Genomic DNA, 18,785 nt, shown 5'->3' on the forward strand with positions numbered 1-18,785 from the left:
ATTTACACGCTTGCCAAGCGTCTACAAACTCCAAGCCAATACAAACACTTGAATACCATTTATACACGCTTGCAAGCGCGTCAGTGTATTCCGGACTAAAATTGATTTAATATGTACGGTCACTAAAATTTATTTAATATGTACGTCCATACTTGGTTCGTACGGCGTGAGCTCACTAAACACGAGCCAACGTGTAAACACGACGCAAGCGCTTGCCGCAAGTTCCTTTGATCTGTGTTGAAAAACCGACACCGGCCCGGATCGGCGGCAAGCGCTGGCATCAAATATCCGCCAAATAGATTTAATCAATAGATTGTGAAACAGTGGGTCTATAGGGTAAATGCAGAATTTTAAAAAAAAGTGCTGCTTGGCACGAAAAAAATAAATACCAAAGTAAAACAAAAACAGATTCGACTTAAAATTAAAACAGCAAGAGAAAGAAAAGAAAATAAATTATTCTTGACTTGTACACGAAAACAAATAAGCAGCTGGGCTACTACGAAACTCGAAAATCGAAGTTCGTAGCGTACCGTCCCGCTGACGCTTATATTATTTAATACGAGAGTGAGAGGGACGATACGATACGAACTTCGATTTTCGTAGTCCCAACCTATACCTACGTACTAGAATATTCCCAAAAGTTGGGGACGCCGTGGAAATCTCGCCCAGGGCGTTGGAAGTGTTAAAACTGGCACTGCAAATAAAGTATGAAATAGTTTCCCCAAAAACTACAAGCCATAGATTTATTTATTAAACGCACCATACCCAGTACCTACAAGGAACCGCTTAATAAATTATTCTAAACGCTCGATTCTAAACTACAGTGGGGACCTCACGTCACAGCAATCGCGGGTAGATTGAGCTCTGCTACTTTTGCAGTTTGGAAAATACGGCAGCTAACCGATGTGGCGACGGCACGGTTGGTGTATTTTGCTTACTTTAATAGCATTATTTCGTACGGCCTTATTTTATGGGGATCTGCTGCAGACATTGAGTCAATTTTTATCTTACAAAAGAGAGCAATTAGAGCAATTTATAATTTGAAGACGCGTGAATCTTTAAGATCTTTTTCAAGGAAACAGATATCCTAACCCTGCCGTCGCTTTATGTTTTTGAAATAATCATGTATGTTAGGAAGAACATATGTGCTTTCCCCACTAACGTCGATAAGCCAAAGGCTACTAGAAACACAGGGAAGCTTAAAGTTCCATCTTACAGACTGGCTAAAACCAAAAAGTCTTTTCTGGGAAATTGCATACGTTTTTATAATAAAATTCCAAAAAATATTATAAATGAAACGGATACAAAATTCAGATCTATTGTCAAGAAGACATAATATTGTAAATCTGTTTTAAAAAAAAATATATATACCTCGTTGAGTTTCTTGCCGGATTCTTCTCAGCAGAGGTTTTTCCGAACCGGTGGTAGATTTTTTTTGACATTCATAAGTGCTTGTTATAGCATAAATTGAATAAAGATATTTTGACTTTGACTTTGACTTTATTTTCGTTAGCTCATACATAATTCAGTCATCAACTTGAAAACAATGTGAAACAGGGTTAATTAATAATAAAACCAATTGAATATAAACATAGAGTAAAAACGTTTACTAATACCTGATATAACTTTATAACATTTTAATATTTTCATACACGATTTCAGTACTTAATAGACAGCAGCAAAGTAGCGCGAGAGAGCGGCACAAGCACAACACTATATATAACGACATCAGTTTCCTCGGTGTGTAGTCAGGAAGTACGGGGCTCCGTTGACTTGGATCACAGCCAGGAAAGGACGGTCCGCCAAAAACACCTTCACCGGGTCGAAGTCTACCATCGCACAACACATTGCGATGTTCATTGCTGAAAATTCAATACGATTTCTTATCAAATGCACATGGTTAGGCATGTCTGTCTACCGGTGGTGGTGAACCTTTTATTTACACTCATATTTCTAAAGAAATGTGAGTGTAAATAAAAGACACTTAAATAAAAAAGGTTTACCACCAACGGATTACAATTACAATTTTCTTTATTCTCCCCCCCTCCCTCTCTTAACCTCCCCCGACCGATCTAACTTCGCCACCTGTATAGTAAATACGAACTCTACACCCCTGGTAAAACTGTACATATTGAATGAACATAATTATTAACATAAACGTTTTCGTCTTGTTCAGAGGCGTCTTTACCTATAGTGCAGGGTGTGCGTTGCACACGGGCGCTGCGGTGTTAGGAGCGCCGGCCGCGGCACTTTGTCACACTTTGTACTATTACAATTTGACCGCGCGCTTCCTAGATGGCTGTAAAGTAATAATTGCACACGGGCGCTACATGGGCTAAAGACGCCGCTGGTCTTGTTACTGGGTGGGTTTTATTTTGAGTCATTCTAAGTTAAAACAAACCACATATCTAGAAAAATAAACTGATTAGTTTAATAGGAAATATCACATAACTTTGTAAGTAGTAATTGATAGCTAAAATATGTCGTGTTTATACGCCTCGGTGAGTGCCCATGAAGTATGGTGCAGCGTGGACTTGAATGGCAACTAAAAAAGGCCGGTTGGCCAAGAACTCGATCACGGGCGCGATTCCAACCATCGCACATAATAAGTTGATGTTTATTGCTGCAAATTTAAATCTTCATTTAACATTTACCTACTTCGTAAAACTTTTTTATTGATACCAGTCCAGTATTAGTGAGATATACGTTTTTTTATAATGTTGACGACAAAAATTATTAAATTATTTACTAAAGTAGGTAGGTACAGTCAGCAACAAAGATTGAATACAACCAAAGTGCCAAAAATATGTACCTACCTATACAGGACTTATTGCCTGAACATTAAGGTGGTGTATACAATTTTTTTTGCACTGGCTGTATTCTTATTTTTGTTCCTGACTGTACATGGTCACTGCAATTAAAGGTGAAGGGGTTTTACGTTAAATATGATAGTAAACGATTCATTACCTATCAATTATTGAGCGTGAAGGGTTAGTCCTGCTCATGTCGCAGTAATGTCATAACCAACCATATAGGTAACACTTTTTCACATGACATCAAAAAAGTACAAAATAAAAAGAAAAATATTCGTAAAACTAAAAAAACTCGACTATCTTAAAAAAACTTAAAATTTAAGTAACTTAAGCTTTAACAGTCGGGACGGGACCCATTAGGTACCTAATGGGTCTTAATCGGTATTATTTTTTGAGCTGATCACGATTTTAAATAGGTCCCGACTGTTGATGTTTAAGTATTTAACAGAGTTCTAGGCTACTAGAATGTTTTTTCCTTTTTAGTTTTCTTAAGTTTTTAATGCAGTCGGGTACGTATTTGGGCCAATCAACTTTTAACCAACTTCAAAAAAGGAGGAGGTTCTATGTTCCAATGTTTGTATTTTTTTTTATGTATGTTCGCCGATTACTCAGTCAATTGTGGACCGATTTTCAAAATTCTTTTTTCATTCGAAAGGGTTCTCTTCTGAGGTGGTCCCATTGTCACCAAGTCAAGATCTGATGATGGGATCCTAGGGAAATCGAGGGCAAACCTCAAATTTTATAGGCACACCTATGGCGATTTTGGCATTTTTAGCATTAATATAAGCATTTACATTCAGAAAGTATCATTTGGTAAACTGGAGCTGATGAAGAAGACCGTAGATGACCAATGGAACTCGTCAAAGCTAAGTAATACTCGCTCGTCTATAAATAATAATAATAATAATAAGCGACTAAGAAGGAGCTTTAAGTTAATGATTCTTTCGAACTGTTCTTATGCTGAAGCATGAAGGTAGGCAACGGAACTCTGTTATAAAACAACGTAACTAAGCGGTGTTTGGGCTTCATGGAATCGTTGTGAGATGTACTTTGGCTGCGAATCACTAAAAAGTAAGAAATAAAGATTTTTTTTAACAAAAAAAGTAAAACCGACTCCAAAAAAATAAAAAATAACAAAAAATGGAACCGACTATAAAACCCTTGAAAATATTTTTCTAGCACTAGGTACAGAGCTCGAAGTCGGTGCCTCAGCACGACCCAGCAGGAATGGAACAATAGTCGTGTACCTCACCTACATACTATGGGTTTCAATCCATCCTGGTGGGTCGTGCTGAGACACCGACTTCGAGCTAGTAGGTAGGTAGGTAGGTAGGTAGGTAGGTAGGTAGTGCTAGAAAAATATTTTCAAGGGTTTTATAGTCGGTTCAATTTTTTGTTGTTTATAATTTTTTTTGAGTCGGTTTTACTTTTTTGTTAAAAAATTTCTTCATTTACTCACACTAATCTGTCCGCGAAATTTTTTCAAACAATTGCAGATTTTTGTAAGTAAACATGTTTTTTCTGTAATTTAATACTTAGATGGTGTACATGAATACATCCATCCTACGAAAGTTTAACCTATTAAGCCGTGAAATACGATTGTAACGCCAGAAACAATTTCGGTAACGCAGGAGACGCCCAAAGTGTGGGTATAATAGTTGATCGGCCCAGTTATATTTATCTTCTGGAAACAAACACACGGACATTAAAAATTGTACACTAAACATTCGACCCAACAATTACATTAAGCTTAGCATATTCGAAATAATCTTAGAGCTAGTAAAATCGCCGTCAGATAGTAGGTAAATAGGACCGATAATTCTCAGAAATGTCTGAACATATTTACCAACATTATTAAGCTCGTCATCATCATATCAGCTGTAGGATATCCACTGTTGGACGTAGGCCTCCCCCATAGACCTCCAGTTGCTTCGGTTGGAGTCCTGCATCCACCGCGAACCCGCGGCTTTACCCATTATTAAGTTGCAAGGACGGAGCCAGGGAGGGGATAAAGGGGTCATGATCCCCTGGGTTGGGTCTAGGTCGAGTTCTGGTTTGATCAGGGCCTGATGGCTCGGATGGCTATCAGGTACCTACTAAACCAATAAATAATAAAGAGGAATGAAAAAACACGCGAGCTAGAAAAGCGATCGCGCATATGATAAAAAAAAACCGGCCAAGAGCGTGTCGTACATGCCCAAGATAGGGTTCCGTAGCCATTAGGAAAAAAACAAATAATATTTTTCTAAGGATTTCGTATTGTGTACTGAATCTTCCAAGTTTATTTATATTTTATACCTGCTATTTACTTATTTACTCTTAAACTACTAATAATTCTCAAGCAAACTTAGCCGTTATAGTTTTCCTTGTAAGTTTGATATACTTACTACAGTCCTGAATTTTTTCAAAATTTTCCACCCAGCGGTTTAGATTTTAGAGGGGGGGGGACGCTCGATTTCAATGAAAAAAATTTTTTTTTACGTTTTTTATTGTACCACTGTCGGCGTGACTGATATGTATATTCATGTCAAATTACAGCTTTCTAGTACTAACGGTCTCTGAGCTTACCCGCGGACAGACAGACGGACAGACATGGCGAAACTATAAGGGTTCCTAGTTGACTACGGAACCCTAAAAAGACACGGATTCTGGCTATCTATTATTCATTCTGTAAAAAAGTTAACTACTCAAACAGTTATTACAGAGATTGTGGTCCATATCCGAGTTTCAATAAAACTATGAAAATACATGACAAAAAACATGAGCTAATTGACAGCGGGAATGGCATAAAAGTAGCAATAACGATTGTAAAAGGACATACACACGAATATTCCCTTCTTATTAGTTTTTTTTTTCTATAGGTTTGCGTTTGACCACAATCACGCCTGATGGTAAGCAAAGATGTGGGCTAACAAGGAAGGGTACCCAACTGTCCGACTCCGATTTGATTTATTTTGATATATGTTATAAAGTAGTCTAAAATAACGGACACGTATTTTTTTTTAGCTGCCCAAACTCAACCTGTTTGGAGAAAATGTCCTTCAAAGTACTGAAAATTGACCAAACCATCTAATTTCTGTTGAGAGATTTGTTCAAGAAAATCTATATTAATAATTTCGTCAAGGGGTACGGTAGACTCGAACGAAATGCACATCAAATTGAAGAGCGTAAAAAATTAGTCAATCCGAGTCGACAACTCGTAGGCGGAAAATTCGGATTATCGAGTATTTTCAATATAAACTTGTTGTTGTTGTTGTTGTTTCTTTAAAAAAATATGGCTCTGTCCATCGGAGGACAATTTTGCCAGTGTCTAGTAGTTTTTGCCGTTGTACGGTAAAAAAATTTTAGAAAACGAAATATGAGAGGTAATGGTGGATGAACGATGACAGCGCGAATATTTCTTCCAATATAAACTTGAATAAATTACTAAGTATATAATGACGTTGCGAAATAAACTTGTCAAAGTCATCACATCAAATTGGCGTTAGTGTCACGTCATCACGTGTCACAGGTGTCAGAGGTTTGCATTTCGTTCTCCATTGGGACCTTTTAAGGGCCCCACACACGGTACGATTCGTCGATTTTCAACAGATCGATCGTAGAGACGAATCGTACCGTACCTATAGGTCTAATTTCTTCGATTATGAGACGAGACATCATAGTTATTTGGGCAAATAAGATTTAGGAGAACTATCTACTGGTGAAATACCGATACGTAGGTTAGCTGTGAAAGTACTTTTGTGATAATATTAAGGCTGGGAATATACTTCAGATTTTTCGATAAGTACGAGTCTTTACAGTGGCAATTTTTTTTTTCAAACATTATTATGAGTCTACATTTTACCCGAGCAAAGCCGGGTTTTCATCTAGTTGATAATTAATTACTGGTTTCGTTATATGTTGGAGAACATGAAAAAGAATGGAGGCGTGTTTTGTAATTTCACCACAAACTCATATTTTATATAAAAAAAACTAAGATTGGTTTTTTGGAATATTTTTGTATTTTTTATTTCAATTCCAAATTTTTACTTTTACGGTCATCCCGTAAAACCTAAATTGAAAATACAAACTGTACGGAATACCGAGGACCTGGGTTCGATTCCCAGTGTTGGTCTTATTTTTCTGGTCTTTCTGTGCATCTATATTTCAGTTTGTATTTTCAATAAAAAAAAAACGTTAAAATTTCAAACTTTTCGTCGCTTCACTCCTTCACTCACGTCCCTTTGGTTATTTTTTGGCTTGAAAACTTCTTAATCCATGATCCATGGTCCCGAAAAAAAATAATAATAAAAGTTCAGTTTTTTTAAATAATAGATTGAACCGCCAAATGGTTTTTTTTATTGTTTTTTTTCGGGACAATGGATAATGGATCAAGAAGTTTTCAAGCCAACAAAATAACTAAAGGGAAGTGAGTGAAGCGACGAAAAGTTTGAAACTTTGACGTGTTTTTTTTATATAAAATATGAGTTTGTGGTGAAATGACAAATCCATTCTTTTTTCATGTTCTCCAACATATAACGAAACCAGTAATTAATTATCAATTTTCTTGAACAAATCTCTCAACAGAAATTAGAAGGTTTGGTCAATTTTCAGTACTTTGAAGGTCATTTTCTCCAAACAGGTTAAGTTTGGGCAGCTAAAAAAAAATACGTGTCCGTTTTTTTAGACTACTCTATAACATGTATCAAAATAAATCAAATCGGAGTCGGACAGTTTGGTACCCTTCCTTGTAAGATGGAGCACGCTTCTCTAATAAAATAATAACAATTATAAGCTGTACTCGGTAAGTAAATATTAAAATCGAACTAAGAGCGTATGTGCATCGGAAAAGTTATATCTTACCCGTAGCTAACATTTATAGATAATGACATAACTGAATAAAAGCCATATTGGGCTGTTTAAAATTTAATAATATTATAACAGACAAATTCATTGTTTATAACAAAAAATGCTTAAACTTTAGTTAAAAAGGTATTCATAACAAATATATTTTTGTGACTATGTAAAATTAGTTACATTTTAATAGGTACTTAATTCGTTATTCATAATTATAAGCTATTTTTTAATTTCTGCTTTATGTTGATGGTACTTTATGTTTACACAAGAGTAAGTATGTAAAAATAATTCGCACGATTTGATTAACACACAAGCGAAGTCAAATTGAAGCCAAATATATTTTTGTAAAAATTAATTCCTGAACTAAAAATATACCGTACCTAGCAAATAAAATACGTTTTCATCACTTATCGACTAAGAAGTTTTTTAGCAAAAAATGGACGCAAGTTATTAAGTTATTAAGCCAAAACGAAGGCATAGATGGAACTAGTTACTATCCGTATTGCTTGGAATTAATGCCGCTTATCTATATGAATACATTAATACTTTTTATCTCACTGGTGCCACGTAACATTGTATAAAATGCCTATAAGGTGCATGTGCAAGTGTTTAAAAATACGGAAAGGCAGCATCAGATGCTTGTACCTACAGCTCTGCTTTCTGCAAACATTTGTCGGTAAGTAAATGAACTGAAAATATTTTTTTAAAGCTAAGGCTTACAACACCACCGTATGCCCTAATGAAATCATACTGATAGTATCTGCAATTAGCAGTATGCGGAGCCCGCGTTGCAATTCAAAGCTAACAATTAGTATTATATTGTCGATCAGTACGGACACCTGACGCTGCCGAAGAAAGAAGTCTTTAGGTTCTGCCGTTGAACACTCCGATGAACAGGGTAGTCTTGTCACTGCCATTGAGCAGGTAGAGGAAGGGCCGGTCAGCCACGAAGCTGAAGTTCACCATGAAGCCGCAACGCGCCATTAAGACCATGCCTGTACGAATACACCCCTTTAGATCCGTCTGATTAAACCCGAGCACGGGATGCATCACACCACATGGCTGGAGTGTGTCACAGACGGTACCGGTTGTTAATAAGGTGACCAGTGCATGTGTCACGCGTTATGATAACACTAAGCGTTCATAGATCGGTATGGAACACGAACTTTATTTTGTCGGAATGCGTAAGGAAACGACGATTAATAAAAACAAGTGATGTGGCATAGCCGCTTGCAACGGCGCACTCACCGTGCCACGTCCAATATGGCCCTAGGCCGAGATGGCTACAGGTCAGAGCGCGGCAGAGGGGCGTCGGGCTGATACCGAGCCACGAAAGCCAGCTGGCGAGCCACCATCAGGCCCCAGAGCGCAGGCCTGTCCGCGATGAACTCACGCGGCGGCCGCGGCATCGAACGCTTCGTACGGATGGCGGCAACTGCGCTCACCCACACACAAACCCTTTCAATACCGCACGTACACAACCGGCTCATAGACACCTCACCGCTGGGTGATTTGTATTAGTATGCATGCTCGAGTAAATCCACAAATGCCCGAAGTAAAAATAGCAGGATATGAACCGAAATTTCCCAAAAGAGGTTTTAAGTTATGCGGTGAAAATCTCATTAAAGGAACATGGCCGATATGTACCTACCGACATGAGCTCTTATTTTATTGTAACTGACGACAAATAATTTTCTAAGATTTGAAAGAAGGCGCTTCAGTAGGTGTAGCTAAAAATAATAGGATATATTATTGTTTGAAAACGTGTCTGTAACTAACTTATAAACTTCTCAACTCGTTGCTATGACTCAGAAGATACAACGAACTGTTCACTGTTGTGTTGAGGTGCGGTTTTAATTCATACACGCCCACACGACTGCTAATTTTAAAGGCGGTCACGTTGTTTTTGGTAACAAAATGTTCTTAACGCTGATCCCTACAGAGAGGTAGGTATATATCGTTAAATCTCAATTGATTTTTGCATGTAAGGAAGTCTTACTTAGTTGCCAAAATTTACGGTTTGAATTGGTTTCAATTCAACAGCATATATCGTACAATCAGCAGCAGAAGTAGATGAGCAGCTACGATGCTCAGAATTATCTACACACGACTCTACGGCCAAGCTAATAAGAGAGTTTTTGGATTATTTTGAGCACTACAAACTCATCCATATCTGCTACTGACTGTACACAGAATATAGCACATAATAATTCTGATGCCTTTGCATGCAACGAAACGAACCAGACAACTATAATCACCATTATAAATACCTCTGATATGATGACACATAATAGAGCGTTAGCGTTATCTTATCATACTCGCTAGCAATTGTTCGAACATTTCTGTTGCGATAACTGAGGTATTACCGTTCTAGCAAAACTATTAACATACCGATTACTTTTAACTATGTAGGTCGATGATTAAGCAACGAATATTCTAAATGTCAACCGAATATAAAAGACTATGAATGACTGAAATAGTTAAGGGACGATTGCGCGGTAATTCTGATAAAAATAACCGAGTGTTCACTTTCTCATACCGCAAACTTTTGGGGTAGATATAGGTATACATAAGTAGTTGATCTTTGGATTTTTAGAAATAAACCAATCAGATTAATTTAAGCAAAGTCATATGGCAAAAGCAACATTGATGAAACATAATCAGAAGCAACAGCCCACAAAAATAAACAAAAACTCAAACATACAAATAAACCCCATGCAAATTATGAGTAAAGAGCTTGTCACGTAAATGTCGCAATATTCTTTGCTGACGAATGAATATATCAGCGCGTACTTTCCCATTACGTACATAGTAGAATGTTTATACGTAATACTTACGGGACAAACCCTTGTTGCCAGTGATTCACTTCAGCAAGAATGTTTTACAAGAACTGAATATAGGGCCTCAATATCAAAATACCTTGAAATCTGCAAGTTAGATCCGTAAGTGAATCATGGGCCAGAAACAAAGTTTTTTTTTTCAAGTACCGTAGTAATACTAACCAGTGGCAGCGGCGGCTTCGGCACCTTCCTCATTGACTTCGATGAAAGCTTTCTGTATTGCTTTTGACACATACAGTGGCTCAGGACTGTTAAAAATCTTGGTCAGGCCGGAATTACTCTCATCGAAGATCGCGCTGATACCAAGCTGAAATCCATTTGAGTATTTCTTTAGATATATCACAAAATACAGATAGTTCAGAAGTCAATCTCCTATATGTACTTTACACTTACGCTCGGCGGTCGCTCTAAGGTTGTCAACTATGGCTTATGCACCAAAAAACTATCGTGGTAGTCGCACTCTTATCTAGTTGTTTGATTTATAGTTGAGAATGAAACGGGAAGAATGGAAAAATAAATTAATAACTAAAACATATTAAGTTTAATGTCATTGTTATATTATAAATTTGTCACAGAAAATATCTTGCGACGATTTTGTTATTGGCGAAATTCACGATCATTTAACTTAAACAACCGTCCACTCAACAGTTATAATAACTTTTTTTTGTTGCTCCATTATTGTACAAATAAGTTCACAGACGCGTGTCTCAAGCGGATGGCACTCGCGCTCGCACTGGTCCCAACCGGTCCGAGATACCGTGTCCGTGAGCAGTGTCTATGTGTGCGTTGCTCGAGCGCACTTGTATGGAGATTGACTTCTGAACTATCTGTGTTTTGTGGATATATACTGTCAGTTAATGAAAAAACAGAGTTAGTCTATATATATGTTCCTCACTGAACAACTGAACTATTGATAATGATATGAGATACGAGTTAAATACCTAAAACTACTACTTCTAAATATAATATCAAAATCACTTCATTTTATCTTTCAAAATACCCACACGCCAGACGTAATTTTAAAGTTCCTTAAACAGACGCTACATTAATGCATGTTATTTATTACCTTAGGCAACAACGTCTTCAAGTCTATTTCAGTCTCGATCTTGAACTTAGGAATGGTGACTTGTACTTTGATGGGATGCATCTGGTTCAGCTCTTGTACGAGGTCCACGTCAGTCGCGAGGCTCTTTAGGAGATCATTGATGCCCTCCACCTCTTTTGGTAGGATGATCACCATGCTTGCCTCACCACCTTCGTACGGCATCTCCAACAACTGTAACAAAATATTACATAAGGTACCTTTTTGGAAAATCTGCCTGGGCTGCGGCCCGCTCATCTGGGTGAAACCAAGCCCGAATCTACATGTGTATGTAAGTATAGGTAATAGGTATGTAGTAGTGGCTCGCTTATTTCGAAAATTACGAGTTATTAACAAAAGTACCTAATGGGTCGCTACACTACCTAGCCATAACTCATTCTATTAGCGCTTAAACATTAAATACATCCGGAAGCTTAATCAATTTAAGTCTAAATATAATGACTGATGTAATAAAAGATAAATTTATTCACTAAATCGCATCTGCGTCATATAAATGTTATCTGATCGTGAAATGCAGAAAATATTCCGAATTTCCTTACTTATTAACCGACTTCAAAAAAGGAGGAGGTTATCAATTCGGTTATATTTTTTTTATGTTTGTTACCTCAGAACTCCGTCATTTATAAACCGATTTGAAAAATGTTTTTTGCGTTCTTCTAGGAATGCTTTTAATTAGGTCCGATAAGCACCAAATCAAGATCTGATGATTGGATCCTAAGGAAATCGAGGGAACTCTTCAAATGTTATAGGGACACCTATGGTAATTTTGATATATTTAGTAGTAACTCGTGCATTTGCTTTTGACAATCATTATTTGGTGAAGTGGAAATGATGATGAACCACAGTTGACCATCGGAGTTACTACCCAATAACAAGCATTTCACGGGTTGAATTTCAATTACTTTAATACAGTTGCTAAGCAATTTTTGCTCCTCATAATGCATATGGTGAAATGGAACGGGTGGAGAAGTACCAGGACTCTTCAAAAATGAAATTCTCTGCATCGGAAAAAGAAATCTTGTAAAAGGTGACGAGCAGTTGACATTAAACTATTGTATCTTAGATTATTTACACTAAAAAGCGTGAAAAAAAAATTACAACAAAAAATTGAACCGACTACAAAAAACCATGAAAATAATTTTCTATCAGTCCGAAGTCCGAATTATTTTCATGCTATTTTGTAGTCGGTTCAATTTTTTGTTATAATTTTTTTTTTAGTTGGGACTAATTTATAAAATCAAATGCTATTCGATTGGTACGCTCGACATCTGTTCGGTGTAAAAATTGCTTCAGCTAGCGATATTTATAAATATCTAGCCAAAAAACTATTTTACGCGCGTTTTGAATATTTGATTATGAGTCTTGAGGAAGTTATGACTATGACTTGGTGTTATGTTATCAGGACTTTATCACCATCGAAATCTAATTTAATAATAGAGTGCATGTTCTGATATTTGTGAGCACCTTGGCCGTTCCGAAATATATGATGGCGATTGACTTCATAAAGTACAAATCAATTGTAAGAAGAACTGCCGAATGTACTATGTGGAGTACCTACATATCTTTCGATGGAATGAGAACTTAAAATTTATTGAAGTAATTTCTAAAATTACAAAACAGTATTCTTGGCTCAGTCTGTAGAACGATGTATGGCAAAAAGGCAGGACTTACGAGGCTGTTTTTCCATCGTATTTTGTCGGATAAGTTCGTAAGTATTTATTTATATCTTGCTTTCTCAATTACAGTACGATTACTTGGAGTTAACACTTGGCAGATGGGTGTGCCTTCAGTCAATTTTCAACTTTCAGATCATACAAATAAAATAGTTTTTACATAATCTGTAAACGTGGGTAGCGGTATACTAAAAATGGCTTTAATTGTATGACGTCAAAGTTGAAGATTGACTGAAGGCACGCCCATCTGCCAAGTGTTAACTCTAATTAATCAAACTGTAGCTTCAGTAAACTTCAGTAAGCCAGTTGAGGAAGCAAGATAAATACGAACATTTCCGACATAACCTAACCAACAACAAGTTTCAAAACCCCCGACATTGTCATTTCAAATTTCAATAAATCAACCTGAACCGATTTTGATGAAACATGAATAAGAACCATCGCTAGAAAACCTGATTTCAAATAAAAAAACCGCGTTCAAATCGGTCCACCCGTTTAAGAGCTACGGTGTCACAGACAAACAGACACACATAGCGGTCAAACTTATAATACCCCTCTTTTTGCGTCGGGGGTTAATAACACTTTGTTACAGGCCTATTAATTTGCTAGGGCCTATTTAATGCGACTCTTATGTATGTATTAACTCAGCTTACATACATAATATGAAATTAAGTTGTCTATAAAGAATATTACTGCAATTTTTTGCCGTCAGCAATAGCACAAACCGTAAACAGTTTTTTTAAGTATCTTATATGTCCGTAGGATATGATACTATTTCTATTAAATCTTGGGAAATATAGCTCTATCGTTAATATCGATGTAAATCAGCGGCTCAAAATTTGGCCCCCTCTCCATACAAAATTACCTATTATTGCATACATTTGAGGGCTAGATTTTTTGCCGTATATGTGTTGATTATGAGACAGACACATCATAGTTATTTGGAAAAATAAGATTTAGGAGAAATATCTACGTGAAATACCGATAGGTAGGTTAGCTGTGAAAGTACGATTGTGATAATATTAAGGCTGGGAGTATACTTCAGATTTTTCGATAAGTACGGCAGTCTTTACACAGGCAAAAATTTTTTTTCAAACATATTATTATGAGTATAGATTTTACCCGAGCGAAGCCGGGTTTTCATCTAGTATATATTTATTAATAACAAAATAACATGATATTTATATCGATATTATCGATCGATATCTATTCTACAGACGTAATGTCAACAACTCAAACATGTTTTTTTAAGTGGGTTAAAAGATGACCAGACGCTGTAGAAACGCTTGACAAGATACGGCAAATATTGGCTGCAATCAAACAGTATTAGTACCTATGCTGCAATCCTTTCACATAATGTCATGTCCACAATCAGAAATTTGACGAAACAGGAATTCGACGAACGTCTTTGCTATCGAAAAATGATCTGAACAAAATCTGTGTTGCTTCAGTTACCTGATTTGAACGATTTGGCACGGGATGTAGATAATGATTACCTTTAAGAAGTTCCGAAACTTCGACAGGTAGATTAGGCTTAGATTTTATGCTTGATAATCATGGTCTCATGTCTAAACCAAATATTCTTATGTTCTAGTTCTCTTAGGCCATCTAACTTTTATTTAAATCATACCTGAGCGTTCAGTTTTTGGCTCTCTCCATATTTGAAATTCTCCTCCAAATACATCATAGGAACATTAACAGTTGTGTCTTTGTTAATATGGAATGGTTTGTCTATGGTGTTGTGAGGCTTGAAAGGGTACTTCCAGCTGCCCTGTAAATAGGTAACATTCTAAAAGCTGCCAAGATATACACACACATATTTTCAACCTCATTATCATAGGCCTCCCATCATAGATCTATCTATGGAGACCTCCAGTTGCTTCTGTTGGGTTGACGGTGGTCCTGCCTCCACCGTCAACCCAACCTGCGGCTTTAACCAGACGCCGTATTACCAAAAGTTTCAGACTTTGGTTTCAGACCTTTTCAGACGCTCGCGATCGCAATCAAATGACAGATTTCGCATACAAAAACTTATCGTTGGTGGGTCTTACGTTGCGCTTGCCAATCCGCGGTCTCCATTCGAGAACTTTTCGGCCCCAACGGCCAACTGTTTTGTTGTTTATTATAATGAAATTGAAAACATACCTTAAAATAGAGAGCATTAACGAGAACGAGCCGCGTCAGGCTATTCACGGAGTCTTCGGAAATAAGATCCTTAATCCTTTTATTGGTCTTGCTTTCCACCTGTTTCGAGATTCAAAAATAAAACTAATAACTACTAAAAAAATAAGAGCAAATTTAATCAAAATTTTATATAATTATGTAGTTAGTCTCATAATTTTATTTTAATTGAAAATTAAATACATTGCAAGAAGGCTTGCATTTGGAAATATGGACCAGCCATCATGTATGAACATGCATTTTCTTAAATTATTTATCTTTGTATTAATTTTAAATTGGGTAGTAAAACGTTGAATTACTAAATAAATAATTGAAACTAGTATGTACCCAGTCATTGATCAGTTTTGCTGCTGCCCCTGAATTTGAGAAGTCCAAGGGTTCCAAATCTGAGTCGAAGATTTCAATGGCGTCATGTTTTAGCTTGGGGTCGAGATCAAAGCCGTTTTGCAAATACACCTTGTTGGCCACTTGCAAAGTAACTCCTTTGACTGATTTCAGTTTGGATGTTACTGCGGAAAATGATGATCGGATCTGTAAAAAATGCATAAATTGTTTTTTTTTTATAAATGAATCTTCATAGTTTATCCATTTATTATCTGATAAACACTTCAATATCAGTTTATACATTTTAGTAGGTGTTTAAAATATTTATGTTAACTTGTTTTCTGTTGGTAATCCTTCTGCAAACAAAGGGAATAGTTAATCTTAATATAACAAAGAGGTAAACTTTGTGTGTTTGTGTTGATATGTACTTTGTGAAACTACTGAACAATTTTTTTTCGATAGTGTCATGCTACAATATTGCAGATTAACAGAGGCCTCTTAGTCCTAGAAAAATACAAAGTTTCCATGAAAGAAGGGAGTCCAAGATGTGAGCAACAGTTAGTATTGAATTTCATAGCATAGGGTCATCACCATTGCATTTTGTTACTTGAATATTCATTCTTTTATTACATTTACAATTATACAAACATGTTGTTATTGGACTTGGAGGCATAACTTATAGAGTTTGGCATAAAACATTACAAAGTAGTTTAAAAAAACACTTTTTTATAACTAATTGTTGCCGTACCATTACCCAAGACATTCATATAGCAACCCGAGCAGGTACGGCGAGGGTGGATAGACAATGAGGGGAAAGTGGGTTTAATGATTGAGTTTTACACTCTGCTTTGCACTTAGATTTTAGATATTTTAGATTGTATTTAGTCTTTAGATAATTAGCACTTAAAAATTATAATATTAAAAATGGACTTAACAATTGTATTAACCATTTCAATTTCTTATTTTATTATTTTACGTCACCAAAATAAGGCCAAGAACTTTTCAATTGACCCCTCATTAACTACAAAATCATACCGAGTCATCATCTTTGAAGCCAATAGCATTCAGCAGTTCACCATGAGCAGGATCAGAGGATCCAAGTGTCAGAAGAGCTAACAGAATCTCTGCTGACATAGGTGAAGACACCACACTCTTAGACTTGTCCAGCTCCTAAAAGTAAAAAACATTATTGCAAGTTTTAACTACCCTACCATAAATTAACTACTAAAAATCAGACAGCAAATGGTCCAGATTGGTATTTGGTAGTGTAACCAAGAAGTAACTTATAATTATAAACAAAATTTGCATCTGACACAGGAGAAAAAGTTATCTTCTGTTGATCAGAACAAGATTAAATACTAATTTATGGGTAGGTATTAAAGACAAATACATAGATATAATAATATAATATAATGTATCTTTCTATGTATAGTAAGAGTTATTGCCAAATAAAATACTCGAATATATTATGAAACAAATACATAGATATTTAGAAGTGTCTTGAATACATAGGAAAAATATTTCAAATATAAAGTAGGTAGGTGAAAATGAATCATAAAAAACTTACATTGCAGAACTGGAGAGAGAACTTGGCGATAGCCGAAGATAAAGCCGCCGAATCCATGTTTGTAGAACAACCGGTTTTATTTGTTAGAATTACTAACAGGAGTAAAGCTGAAATAATGAAAAAAAAAATTTTTCAACCACAAAACTGTGCGCATCAAGAGTGCCAAACAGAATGAGCAACCAGACGCCTTCAATAATGTAGTCGTTCAATAAATACACCGTGGGCCGTGGGCTGTGGCCGGCTATGACTCATCACGAGTTTTCATGACGGCTCCAAGGTTACCGCTTTTTATCAGCCTTACATTATATACATTTTTTGGTCAATTATACAAACCAAAACGATCTTTAAAAAGCAAGGTATTATTCAAAGTTCGATCTAAGTTCGAAACATTGTTCTAAATACGAAGTGTAAAAGTTTACTCAGTAAGCACGTAGACCGCATTAGTTGAAATCTGTTGAAAGGAAGATAGTAAAGTGTTATCAATATGATTAATTAATCTGGACTAGTATCAGTTATTCACATTTTTAGATTGTTCATATACATACAGTACGCATGTCATTGATTGATACGAGAAAATAATCTGTTTCTCAGTTCCACAGTTCTTTCGAGCGCTGCGTGCGTAACGTAAATAATAATAATAATGAAATAATGAATGAATAGGAATGAGCTTGCGTGTGTGTGTGTATGTCAAAATCAAAATTTGATAAACTGACGGGTGACACTATTTACCGGCACTGACAATACCAACATGGAAATCCCAACCCGATATTTCGAGTACACGCCCATACAAACTGCAGCAGGGCTACTACGAAACTCGAAACTCGATGTTAGTATCGTACCGTCCCTCTCACTCTCGTATTGAATAGCATAAGTGTCAGAGGGACAGCACGATACGAACTTTGAGTTTTGAGCTTCGTAGTAGCCCTGCAGGGCTACTACGAAACTCGAAGTTCGTGTCGAACCGTCCCTCTCGCTCTTGTATTAAATAGTATAAATGTCTGGAGGGCTACTACGAAACTCGAGACTCGAAGTTCGTATCGTACCGTCCCTCTCGCTCTCGTATTAAGTAGTATAAGAGTCAGCAGGGTTACTACAAAACTCGTAACTTGAAGTTCGTATCGTACGGTCCCTCTCACTCTCGTATTGAATAACATAAGTGTCAGAGAGACCGCACGACACGAACTTCGAGTTTTGAGTTTTGTAGTAGCCCTGCAGAGGGACCGCACGACACGAACTTCGAGTTTCGTAGTAGCCCTGCTGCGCGCTTACTCTGAAATTCGAAGTTCGTGTCGTTCCGTCCCTCTGGCACTTATACTATTTAATACGAGAATGAGAGGGCCGGTACGATTCGAACTTCGATTTTCGGAGCAGGCCCTCTGACTCTGACGTCCACTTCCACTTCACTCCAATATCCATACCCACTACACTATACTACAAGTGCGTGGTGGC

The 18,785-nt window shown here is 36.7% G+C and overlaps 1 protein-coding gene across 7 annotated transcripts; it reads right to left on the bottom strand.

Annotated features, from left to right (window-relative positions):
- Nucleotides 1-1,584: 1,584 nt before the first annotated feature.
- On the bottom strand, nt 1,585-18,022 carry LOC141427382 (antichymotrypsin-2-like). Of its 7 annotated transcripts, none has more exons than XM_074086745.1 (11): nt 17,882-18,022; nt 17,756-17,787; nt 17,337-17,443; nt 16,805-16,939; nt 15,773-15,976; nt 15,410-15,508; nt 14,895-15,035; nt 11,556-11,765; nt 10,652-10,796; nt 8,898-9,084; nt 1,773-1,862 (listed from the first exon to the last, which is right to left on the bottom strand). In XM_074086745.1, the coding sequence occupies exons 1-10, from the start codon at nt 17,893-17,895 to the stop codon at nt 8,933-8,935; spliced, it is 1,239 nt and encodes a 412-aa protein (XP_073942846.1). In that variant the 5' UTR covers nt 17,896-18,022; the 3' UTR covers nt 1,773-1,862; nt 8,898-8,932. The 7 variants fall into 7 exon arrangements, with proteins under 7 accessions (XP_073942854.1, XP_073942846.1, XP_073942864.1 ...); XM_074086736.1 differs by lacking the exon at nt 1,773-1,862 and adding an exon at nt 8,553-8,644; XM_074086753.1 differs by lacking the exon at nt 8,898-9,084 and having other exon boundaries at nt 1,585-1,862; nt 17,882-18,021.
- Nucleotides 18,023-18,785: the final 763 nt, after the last annotated feature.

The sequence above is a fragment of the Choristoneura fumiferana genome, chromosome Z (assembly GCF_025370935.1).
Source record: "Choristoneura fumiferana chromosome Z, NRCan_CFum_1, whole genome shotgun sequence".
Lineage (NCBI taxonomy): Eukaryota > Metazoa > Arthropoda > Insecta > Lepidoptera > Tortricidae > Choristoneura > Choristoneura fumiferana.